This window comes from Chelonia mydas, chromosome 3 (assembly GCF_015237465.2).
Source record: "Chelonia mydas isolate rCheMyd1 chromosome 3, rCheMyd1.pri.v2, whole genome shotgun sequence".
Taxonomy (NCBI): Eukaryota; Metazoa; Chordata; order Testudines; family Cheloniidae; genus Chelonia; species Chelonia mydas.
Window position 1 is genome coordinate 30,002,300 of NC_057851.1, and position 12,562 is coordinate 30,014,861.

At 42.6% G+C, this 12,562-nt stretch overlaps 1 protein-coding gene across 1 annotated transcript in view; it reads left to right on the forward strand.

The window, feature by feature from the left end:
- Positions 1-11,108, forward strand: part of ADAM17 (ADAM metallopeptidase domain 17) — a 71,349-nt gene extending 60,241 nt beyond the window's left edge. The window contains exons 14-19 of the mRNA XM_037894089.2: positions 333-467; positions 2,026-2,156; positions 3,888-3,966; positions 5,226-5,314; positions 6,383-6,439; positions 8,969-11,108. Of these exons, the coding sequence (XP_037750017.1) occupies positions 333-467; positions 2,026-2,156; positions 3,888-3,966; positions 5,226-5,314; positions 6,383-6,439; positions 8,969-9,319 (842 nt within the window). The 3' untranslated portion in view covers positions 9,320-11,108. The remainder of the gene's footprint in view (positions 1-332; positions 468-2,025; positions 2,157-3,887; positions 3,967-5,225; positions 5,315-6,382; positions 6,440-8,968) is intronic.
- Positions 11,109-12,562: the final 1,454 nt, after the last annotated feature.

The window sequence follows — 12,562 nt, forward strand, 5'->3', positions numbered from 1 at the left end:
ATCCTGACAGGGCTGCCCACCATTTTGTGCATTTTGTCTAATTAAGAATTATCGCAGTATCTGAATGCTGTGAGCCAGTTCTTTCATTCCCCTTCCGCCTATGGTCCCCTTCCTTCTAGACATCTGCCAGATGTACTGCTGCTCCTCAGGGTGCTTGGCAGTAGCCCACTGAGGGTGACCAGAGTCTCGCTCCAAGAATCGACTATTGGGAGTCACAATATAATGAGCATCTGTGGCTCAGTCTCCTCTCCAGCACAGGGAGAATGATGTGTGCCTTTACCAACCCTGTGTATAGTAATGCAGTCATCCTTTCTAAATGCATGTGCCTGTAGGGAACAGCAGTGATTGTCCGCCCCCTGGGAATGCGCCAGATGACACGGTCTGCGTGGATTTGGGCAAGTGCAAAGATGGAGAATGTGTTCCATTCTGCATGAGGGAGAAGAGCCTGCAATCGTGTGCCTGTAACGGTGAGCAAAACGGGATTGCCAGCTTCCCCAAGCGACATCTCTTGTTAAGGCCCTGCTGATCACAGTTAGCACAGCTCTCCTCTAGGTTACAGGTTATCAGTGGATGGGCCCTTGGACCCCAGATCAGGATTTCAGACAAACAAACAAACACACACCTCAAAAAGTCACAGGCTGAAGTTTTTGTCTTTCAGCCCTTGATTTCGTATCCTGTTTGGGGAGGGGCTGAGGAAGCTGCTCTGACATCTGGGCTGGAGCCATCAGAGCAGCAAACAGACAGGGTTATAGATAAAGCTGATAGGCTGGGGCTCTCTGGGCGGTAGAGATGTCTACACTTCCCCTCGGCCTCAGCAAGGCAGGCTGGGGAAGGAAAGTCTGACAGGCAGCTGGGAGGCTGCTTCTCCAGCTGCACTGAGAACAGAATTGCCAGTGCAGATCCAGCCGAGGGCTGCAGCAGAAGCCATATCCTGTGCCAGCTACACCAGTTGCCTACACAGAAAGAGCACTTGAGGAAAGTAACTAAGGGTATGTCTACACTGCAGTAAATGACCCCATGGCCCAGCAGTGGCTGGCCCAGATCAGCTGACATGGGCTCGGTTGCGGGGCTATAAAATTACAGTATAGACATTCAGGCTAGGGCTGGAGTCTGAGCTCCCGTGAGAGGGGTGGGGTCTCAGATTCTGTGCACCAGCCCAAGACTGGACATCTACACTGCTGTTTTAAACCCTGCAACCTGAATCTTGTGAGTTGACCTGGGCTCTGAGAATCAGTGCTGCGGGGTTTTTTTGCAGTGTAGACATGCCCAGTGATCCATCAAAGGCCGTTAATGTGATGTAGCAGTTGGAAACCAGAAGGAAAGATAGCACTATGTGACCAGCCAGCTCTTCCCAGCCCATCAGCGACTGCCACATGTGCCTCTGTTCTAGACAAAGGGGCTAGTGACAGGAGGAATTCCCTCATGCATGTGTCTGTTACAGACTCTTAGAAATACATTCCCCCCCACCCACACACCCACGCCCACTTTCCTCTCCCTCTTTCCAGGCTCTGTACAATCCAGGGGCAAAGATCAAAGAATCACTGTAGCTCAGACCCCTGCACCTCTTCCCTCATTGTTCAGGCTGTGGCTGCTCTTCCTATCTCCAGATGCCTGCTCAGAAGTTTGACAAGGCCAGTAGGAAGCTTTTAAAATGTCATTTGCACATCGATATGAACCAGGGCTCAGATGCCTTTGAAACCCTTCACCTGCCCTTGACAGCTGAAGGCTGCAGTAATTTAACTTCCAGAGCTGAACAGAAAAAGGCTAGAGCTTCCTGTGTTTCCCCCACTCTGCTGCATGGAACATCTTGCCAAGCTTCAGGCTCTGTGTATTCTGAGCAGCTCAAGAAGCTTCTTTGTGTGGCTAGAGACTACACAATCCTCCGTTCCACACACTGTTTGTTGGGAAGGGGCATGGTCATCAAGGGGACCAGGAATCAATCCCCTCCGTGCTCAGAAACTCTTTTTATGGATTGAAAATAACCACAAGAGTCAGGGGGAAAATAGTTTGCTGCTTTTATTTTAGAAACGGACAATTCCTGCAAGGTTTGCTGCCGGGACGAGTATGGCAAGTGCAGTCCGTATGTTGATGCTACCCAGCAGTTCCTGTACTTAAGGAAAGGAAAGCCCTGCACTGTGGGATTCTGTGACATGAATGTGAGTGTTACTGGGAGCCAGATGCCCCAAGCATTCTATTTACGGACTAGGCTTTCTAGCTAAAACACCAGGAGCCGTTCCCCTTCATATAACCGGTTTCCTCTTGCTTGTTCATACATTAGAGTAGCCCTAGACCCGTTCTGCTGAACAGCCCTTTTGCCACTGAAATGAAATCTCATTTTTTCAGGGGCAGTGGAGGGGGAAATCCCTTGTACAGGGCACCATGCATCTCCATAAATGCCCTTCTTACTTGTACCGGATTGACTTTCTCTTGTGCACTGCTCTGATGTAATGGTGCCGCTGACAGTGTAACACTACCAAAAGCCAGCCCTGGTTTTTCCCTAAGCATTGCATGTTGTGGGATTGATTCTGCAGTTGTTGCACAAACTCCCCAGTGACATCCGTGAAAGCAATCCCTGTGCAAGGGGTTTCTGCATTCTTGGACCCTGCCATATAGACGGGTAACACTGGAGTTTTGATTTTTATTTATTTATTTTTTAATGCGAAGCCCATTTTAATGACCCTTGTATTTCAAGAGCAGAGCTTCTTTATCAATGGAGCTGATGAGATAAGATTCACCATGCCTGTGGTTTGAATAGAAAGAAAATAAGTGACTTTGTGAGTGAGCTCTGTGTGTAGAGGGGATCAGGGTTGGTAACACAGAAAAACTATGGAAAGCGAAGAAACCAACATAGGAGTAACGGTCAGGAGTAATATACAACACCTGAAGGGGCCCCAGGGAATCCCATTTAAAGTTTGTGAAGCAGTCGTTGAAAAAGTTAGTCATTGGACTTCTGGAGTACTTTTATTTGTTTTTTGTTTTTTTCAATATTTTGAAACAATATTTTTTTGCTTAAGCTCCTGATCTGAAAAAAAACCAAAAAACAAAGCTGAGTGCCCTCATTTCCCGAGGGCATTAGGAAAGCTGGGTGCTCAGCATCAGGTCCCCCTTTTTTTTGTTTTGTTTTTGTTTTTTAAATAGTTTCACAAACATGGCCTGGCTTTTCCTCAAAAGACCAACAACACGAGTTTTCATTCCCCTGTAAGGATGGCAATGGCTTGATGCTTCAGTGGAGGGGATTGATAAACAGATGAGCAAATGAGGAATTTGTCACCACCCATTTCCTCTCCCAAGTCAGTTGCAACAACAGAATAGCCCAAGACCTAACCTGCTGCTGAACAGTGAAATCTCCCTATACATATGTAGTAGCTGTTTTTGGAGAGGAAATGGGTGGAGATGCATATGATGCAAAGATCTGAGTATATAAATACTACATATTGTTCTAGAATTCAAGGGGTAACGTTTTCCAAGGAGACTTAGGTGCCTAAGCTCTTTAGACCCATTGACTTTCAGTGAGAATTAGGCTGTCTAGTGCCAAAGTCACTTTTGAAAATTTAACCCTCCTAGGCCTCCTAAGCTTTGAACAGGCACTAACAAACCTCAGTCAAACACTGCTCTGCTTTAATGGATTTAAGTTACAATTAGATTCTAAGAGCTCTTTTTAGACAAGCAAATCAAAACAGAGACTTTCCTCAGAGCAGTCACTGTAGCTAGTCAGAAATGGACCACGGTCATTGAAAAATGGTGTAAATACATGTCCATAAACTATGCAAAATACATTTTGACTGTGTAGTTGTTTCATATTACATCCTTTCCATGCTCTGCAACCAGGATGGTTAAGGTTTAAGTAATATAAGATCATTCTTTGAAATAAATGTTTGCTTTTGCAGGGCAAATGTGAGAAGCAAGTGCAGGATGTGATTGAACGATTTTGGGATTTCATCGATCAGCTTAGTATCAATACTTTTGGTAAGTTAAGTAATCCAACTGTTTTTTTTTTTAATTTGCTGAGGCACCTACATTCCCAGTTACTTCTACCCTGAAGGCACTGTGCAAAGAATCAGATTGGCGGCTGACTGTTCTTACTGTGTGCGGGCCAGGTAGGGACTCATGGGTGGCTTGACCTCCCACAAATCACTGTTCATATCTCGGAAGGTGGGACTGGGTAGAAGTTGTCTTTCTAATGTAACTTAGTGCATCGTGTTAGAACTGAAAATATTGATGTCACCTTCTAAATCTTTAAAGCTACAGTTAGTATTCTTGCATTTCCTGCTCTATTGTTATTATTTGCCAGGCACTTTCCAAGCATTTAAGAAGGATGGTTCTGCTCCAAGAAGCCTTTAATTTAAAGACCAATCAGTAGACAGAAGTCAGAGGAAAAGGAGTAACAATAGGTGACTTGCTTATAGGCAGCACAGTTAAATGGATCTTTAAAGAGGGATTTCAAGGCAGACATGCGGAATTTTCAGTTAATAAATATCACAGTGTAAAGTAATGCACTGCAAGGTGGGGGTAATACTGAATCCACACACTCCTCAGGTGGCTGAATGTATGTTGTTACTAATCTTGCACCTTACAACACAAAGCATGGAGTTATGTCCTGGTATAACAGCTCTCCTCACTGTGTTGTAACCATATCAAAAGATATCAATTACAGGATTCTGTAATGATAGGGTAACAGACAGTGTAAATTCAAGGTAAATGCCATATTATCTGCAGGGTAATTAAATGGCTTTCAGTCTTCTGAACTAAAGTCTTATAAGATCTAAGAACTGTGCAGTTTTCCAGATGATAATATTAAAACTACTTAGTAACTTCAAACAGAAGTATTGTGTGTCTCTTGATATTTGGGAGTAAGCATAGTATTAGAGTAGGCATGTGAATTGTTGTTTACCCCATGAGGTCAGAGTTGTGAATTGGCATGAGAGGGGGCTCACTGTCATGAAAGATTTGCCTTGGAGAACTAAGCGCACCTGGATCCCAGCCTGCTAATGTGAAATATTGTGCAACATCTAGTACTAAAGAGTTAAAGGAGGCAGAGAAAAGGATTTGTGACTTTAAGCATCTTTGAGGTTTACGTTTCTGAACAGATATTTTATATGGGCCCAATCCTTTAGTAGGGTTCGTCATGAGTAAAGATGGCAGAATCAGGACCTATATTTATGTACATAAGCAGGGTTTGTATGTTGTCTTTGGCATATAACTAATTGGTTTGGACTTGTTTACAGGGAAATTCCTTGCAGACAATATAGTGGGCTCCGTACTTGTGTTTTCCTTGCTATTTTGGATTCCTCTCAGTATTCTTGTCCATTTTGTGGTGAGTAAACCTACTTTAAGGTGACTGAACAGTTTGATCATATTGTAGACGGAACTTATTCGTACATGTAATGGCAAAGATCCAGGGGGTAAGTTTTTAGCAGATAAGAGCCCATGAAGGTAAAACTGTTACTATTTGGGACTTAACATTCCACGAACTTCTGTAGGGCCCTTTGTAATGAACCCTAATGTTACCAAAACACTTCCTATTAACATTAGAAGATTGCATCAGTGGATAAACGTTAATTTGGGGTTGTTTATTTTGGCTAGCTAGTGCTGCTTAGAATTACATAATAGATGATGATGATCCTCACTTCGAGTGCTGACACTGTGCTTGGAGTCAGGCTCTATCCTCAGGAGAGAAGCGGAAGTTGCCTGTTGTAGCAAACAGAATAATTTAACCCTGAGTCTGTCAGATCACATCAGGTGTGGCAAAGTCTGCCCTCAGTCTCCAAAACAACAGTTTCCTAAGAATCCTTTAGCTTACATTAGAGAGCAGAACCGCTGAAAGTCAGCCCACTCTGGGAGAAATAACTTGGCCGTCAGCAGGGAATTAATTAAACAACCCCCAGAAATGGGCATTTGCACTTATTATGAGGAAGCAGCAGTGAATACTGTAGAAGTATACGTTTTGCTGCAAGCCTTTCTAGTATTTCAGATACATTTACAGGTTTAATTGACCACTCGAGGAACCAACAAAAATCAGTTGCTTAAACAGTACTCAACTCGGTTGTGTTGGGGGGGAGGAGGAGGAGGAGGAGGAGATTTGTATTCTTGTGGTGCCTAGGAGCCCTACTCATGGATACTTTGACATAGTATCTCCAGGTGGGAGGTTCTCTAATAAGGATGGTTTCTTGTACAGGAGTCACTGCATGTGTTAATTGCAAAGGAGCCTCTCTCTACTACTTTTTCTCTTCCCTGCTGAGGTAATATTGGCTATCTATGGAAGGGGAATCAGCTGGCTGCAGTTCAAGGCTGGGAGTGTAATGGGCTGTGAGGGGAAAAGAATGTGTCTTCATCTGGTCCGCAAACAATATAGGACTGACTGTTCGGTTTGTTTCCTTTATAGGACAAAAAATTGGATAAGCAGTATGAAGAGAACACAAAATCTCTATTTTGTCCGAGTGTAAGTTTGCTGCTTTCAAGGAGCAGTAATTGTTTTAACTGTATGTTAACAGCTTTGAAATGTAATGTTTATTAGAAAGAATGATCTTGATAGACATTTTTGGAATAATCCTCAAAGAAATGAAAGCCAGCCATGGTGTCTTCTGCACAGAAACTCTGCCAGATGAAACAGAAGTTGGGTGTTTTGTGGTTGAGTTTTTTTCTTCTAGAGGGAATGTTAGTTTTGCTTAAATGAAATATTGTGGCTTTTGCTTTTTGCGTCTGTGAGTGGTGACGTCTTTAACTCGCTGAAGGTGCACTCGCTCCCGAGCACTGGCCAGGGCATCTTATGCAGGAAGCTGCTTTGTTCTGCAAAGCTGTGTGTCCTGTGACAAGTGTCTGCATTCAAGTTCCTGTCTGGGTGTGTGCTCAGCAAGTTTCAACCACTGAACACTTGTCCCTAGGCCAAGTGATGCAAATAAAACTGAGTTTCCAGAGGCAGAAGTATTAATCTGATGACTTCAGCAGTTGCAGAAAAGTCTCTACCTAGTGAATTAGTTATTCCTTGCAAAGTGGCCTTTTAGTAACAGAATATCCTTTTAGCAGCTGGATATTCCAGCTGAAACTGTAGATTCTCACACTGTGATCCTTGGGCTGCTTCCAGTTGGTCACTGGAATTTCTGTCACAGGGCTGAAGGATCTGTCACTTTTCAGGCAGTGACACTTCCTGCTAGTTCATACTGTGGTGAAGCAGGCCATATAAGTACCTATATAGTTGTAGCCCATTCCAAGACTCTTTCATTTTTATTTCAGTGTAATTAAATGTACATGTTCAGTGCTTTGGGCGTATGTACAATCTTCATTAATAAAACGAACAGACAACCTGATCTGTTAACATTAGAACCCTCCCAGATGCAACAAAAACCCTCTTCACCACTCATTTAACCTGCAGAAGAGGCCTTGAAGAATGATCCATGCGTTACCTAGGGAGGTGGTAGAATCTCCTTCCTTACAGGTTTTTAAGGTCAGGCTTGACAAAGCCCTGGCTGGGATGATTTAACTGGGACTTGGTCCTGCTTTGAGCAGGGGGTTGGACTAGATGACCTTCTGGGGTCCCTTCCAACCCTGATATTCTATGATTCTATGATCCTGAGGGTCAATAAATGTGAGATCTTGTAAACCAGTGGGGGAAGCATATGCCAGAATCAAGGACTCCGTACTGAGAAATCCCTGCCTCTAGCCCCACTTATACGTAAACCAAGGTGCTATTAGCTTGAGCATCTCAACTGCCAAAGTATCATATAGTGAAAGCGGCCGGTCTCAGACAACATCGCCAAAATCGTCTCATCTTTGTACCTTAACTTCTTTCTGGAGACACTTTAGAAGCTGGTACAATGGCACAGCAGAGGTGTAATGTGCCCCCTGCAAGAAACACTGCCTAACAAGCGATACATTCTGCACCAACTGCCATTGGAGTGGTCTTAAATTGCAGCCCCAGTAGCACACATTGTGACCTTGCACTCTCAAGACTGCAAGGGCGCGATCTTTTGTCTAAACCAAAGTAAATCAAAAGCACTCATGGCCGGTGCGTAGGGTACTGGACAAGGACTTGGATATCTGGGTTCTCTTCCTGACTCTACTGCTGATCTACAGTGTGACCTTGGGCAAATCTCTTCACCTCTCTGTGCCCCCTCCCTCTTTATTAACCATTGGAACAGTTTACCAGGGGTTGTGGTAGCATCTCCGTAACTGGAAATCTTTAAATTAGGATTGCATATTTTTTCTAAAAGATATGCTGCTGTTCCTGCTACAGCTATTGGACTTGAAGCAGGATTTAATTCAGGGAGGTCCTGTGGCCTGTGTTATGCAGGAGGTCAATCTAGATAATCATCTATAAATCTGCAGCCACGGCTGCCCCTGGACACACCAGAACAGTTAAGATACAAAGATAACCCCCTAGATTGTAAACTTGACTAACAAAAGGTGGGGCATATTCTATCAACTGAGGGCATTTGGCATCACTTCTGTCAGTCTTTGTAGTTGCATTAATTGGCTCCAGTGAAATAGGCATAAACTGCATATTGGAGACACACCAGCTCACCCCACCGCCCTGAATTGCCTCACATTGAACAGGAGTGGCAGCAGACTAGAACCTGCACAAACCACGACACCCTGTAAGGATGTTTAACTTAGCCAGTCTTCTAAAAGTCAGTGCCAGCACATCATAATTTATAACATACGAGAATGATCAGCTGAACTAGACAAAAGGCCAACTGTTTGGGTTTAGACTTGACAAGTGTAAGGTCACATCAGAATGTCTTGCCTTGAATTTTAAAGCTTCTCTTCTTTCTGGAAGGCTCCCCAAAGCCATCAGGTGACAACTTTTATTTATGAATTACTGTAACTTTCTCCTCCCCAAGTAGCCAAACCCCAAAAGGAATGTGGTGTTTGGTCTGCTCTCCTTGTGAAAGGACAGCGAAAAAAAGTTGAATTCCAAATTAGAAAAAAATCCCCCCCAACCCCCACCTGACTGAGCTGTTGTGTCTTGCAGAATGTTGAGATGCTCAGCAGTATGGACTCAGCGTCTGTTCGAATTGTCAAGCCCTTTCCGACCGCGCAGTCGACAAGCCGACACCAGCCCCTGCAGCCCACCACAGCAGTGCCCGTAGTAGCTGCAGCACCAAAACTGGACCACCAAAGGATGGACACTATTCAGGAGGACCCAAGTACTGACTCTCATGTTGATGAAGATTGTTTTGAGAAGGACCCTTTCCCAAATAGCAGTTCAGCTGCTAAATCTTTTGAGGATCTTACAGATCATCCTGTCACTAGGAGTGAGAAAGCATCATCTTTTAAACTACAGCGCCAAAATCGAGTGGACAGCAAAGAAACCGAATGCTAGCATCTCGCTGCCTTCCAACCTCATGACTGTGTGCAAAATAAATGTTCATCGATTTGATCTAAAACCATTTTGTTTATATAAATACAGATAGATAGATAGAGATATATTTTGTGATGGGATGGAAGACTGGGGAAATAAGGAAGTGACCTACTGCAGATGCTGGTCATGTGTATGACCTTCCTTAGCTTATTAGACAATTACATCTTTTTAAAACAAAGAAAAACATCCAGACTAAAACTAGCTTGTTTTGAAGCTTTTGGATTTGGTTTTTCTAGTTTCTTAACCTTTACTATTTCCTTCAACCTGTGGTGTAAAGTGGTACATCCTGCTGAATATTAGGTTGTGTATATTAGCATTTTTATAACTCAACTTTTTGTAGTTGGAACAACACAGATAGACAAAATCATGGTTTTGGGTGTTTTTAAAAAAACAAACTGTAGTGAGTTTTCTGCATAGACTAGAGCATGTAGCAGTTTAGGTATCCTAAACAGTATACAATTATTTTATTTGCAAACAAAGATCAGAGCAGTGAGATAGGTACAAATTGTATTTTAAACAGTCTGATAAATACAATGAAGTGATACGCGTTGAGAGTTACTCTGGGTTTCAGTTCTAAAACTTCCTTTAAAATCAATGGAAGCCACACGTATAGTTCATTGAAAATGGTCCCCGATGCTGAGATCTGAATTTAATCGCACAATTATTTTTTTTCCCTACATTTTATAACCCACATTGCTGAAAAATAGCTTTTGTATAAGTCTTCCCATTCTGAATGAAGCATTTCTTGAAAGAACACCTTATAATTACAGACCTCTGCCTGGGGGAGTGGAAAGAAAAGAACAGCTGCTTATGTTGAAAGGACACACAGTTTAGATTTTGACCTAATTAGTTTAGGTTTTGACCTTTACAATGGTTGTTTCAGTCTGAAGTGGTTTCTGTGATTCAACTTTTTTATATACATAACACTGTTGCCAAGAAATTTTAAAAAGAAAAGCCACTCATAGGACCCACATATAATTTATGAGCTCTTGCTAGAGTAGCAGTTTGTGTGAAAAATACTACTCTTAGTTGCACAGATACTGATGAATAACACTGATTAATTTCAGCTCATTTCTAAATACTGATAAAAATCAAGGTTTGCCAAATATGAAAGGACAAAATTAATAAGGAAACCTTTTTAATTGTACGGTTTCCAAGAGGGTATTATAGTAGTGTAATATAAAAAGCCTATAACTTAATGGAGTGGTGCCCCTTTAAGTTGATAAGCTTATTTCCAAAGGCAGAGATGTGAATAGTGTAATCTGTTTGCTATGAATGTTACATGAAAGTTATTTTCGTATGTATTAACAGATGGACTGTCACAGTAGAATCATAGGGCAACTATTTACTGCTTGGGTCCTACAGAAAGATGTTCGCTCTTCATCTATCTTACGCCATAATCATGTCATAATGTAACTTTAATTTATATAAACTTTGTTTAGAATGGTTTTGCAGCTGTTTTAAATGTCCACTGGAAAGCAGATGTGTTCATCAGCCAGGAAAGCTTAACTATGGGAGAACTTGTATTTTTAATATTTGATGGCAGTTAACCAAACCTGTGACAAAAGAATTGTGTGTTTCCCAGGATACTTGTTACACTAATACTTGAACTTGTGCCTTATGGTATTCATATCTAACTAATCATTATTTTAGTTACACTGGTTTTTGGATTTGATTTGTGTAGCCATAAAATTTGTTTGAGTTAAATTTAACTTTCAGTACAACGGAATAATAAAAGCTTTTTATAGGATGATGACTCTTTCATTGAAACTAAGACTTGCCAGTTCTCACAGATAGGATTTTTACCTAAGACACTAGTGCTCCTCAATCAAAATCTTTAGTAAGCAGCAAAACGTCATGCTCCAATCTTGATACACTTTGCTCCATTCCTTCAGCACAAAACCAGTGATCGTTCTTATTTTTGAGTATGTTTCTTACTACCTTCACTTGTGTGTGAAAAATTCCATAACTTCTGCAACTAATGCATTTGTGCTTATAAATAGCAGCAGGACTGAATCCCTGTGCATGTGGAAACTGAAGGTTTTTTTTTTTTTTTTTTAAATACTAATAGCAATGATGACAAACCCAAGGCTTGTTTAGGCCTCAGGTGTCTTCCAGATAGCAATCATTTGCATTCTAGCCAAGCCCCTTTTGACCCAAAGGGAACAATAATTGAGGTATCTGATCTGAGTTGATAATGGAATGGATCTCTAAATTTTGCTGTGATTTTGGGGTTGTTGCTTGAATTCTAGAGACACATAAGCAAATAGAATATTTTCACCCTAGACTACACAAATTAAAGCAGCTCATTTCCAGCAAGGAACTAGCTAGTTTGAGTAAGGGTTCTTGAGTGGGCATTTGGTCCCGTTTATCTAAACCCTCTAAGCCAGAGGTTCTCAAACTGTGGTCGGTGGACCACCAGTGCTCCGTGAGCACCATTCAGGTGGTCCACAGGTAGTTCCTTCTAAGGTGCGCGCCTGGTCAGCTGCACGAGAGAATGAAGGGCCTCCCACCTAATTAGTGGAGCCACGCAAGCATGGCTCCACTAATTAGGTGCCTGGACCCTGGAGAAGATGCATGTGTAAGGTGAGGTGGCCTTGCAGGGGAATAGGGGGTAGGTAGGAGGGGGCAGTGGGGTGAGAAGAGGGGATGGGAGGAATTGGGATGTGCAGGGCTGCAGTGGCCAGAGAAAGAGGCAACTTTCCCCAACTCCAAGGCTGCAGCTGCCGGGGAGAGATGGTCCTGCTTCCCAGCCCCAGCTCGGGGGCTGCCGCGGTGGGGGAGAGAGGGCACGTCCATCGCATTAGAGAGGTAAGATGACTGATATTAAAATAGGAGTTGTGTGCTTTTATTTGTAGAATTTATCTATTTATTGTTTTTTTAATGTAGCGCTTTTATCCCAAGCGCTTTACAATAGTTAGCTAACGGTACAAACAACATTTGGAAAGATCATTAAGTGGTCCGCTGAGACCCTCAGCAATTTTCAAGTGGTCCGCAAAAAAAAAAGTGAGAACCACTGCTCTATGCACTTCCAAGAGCAAGTCTTTCACCCCCGTTTTGTGTGTGCCATACCTCAGGGTGCATGACTGAAGGAATTACATTCTGACTAGGTCAGGCTGGGCTACTTCTGGAGAATGCAGAGCTGACCATTCATTCAGTGATTACTGGTGGTTTTGAAATCCCTTCATTAGGATGTGGAATCAC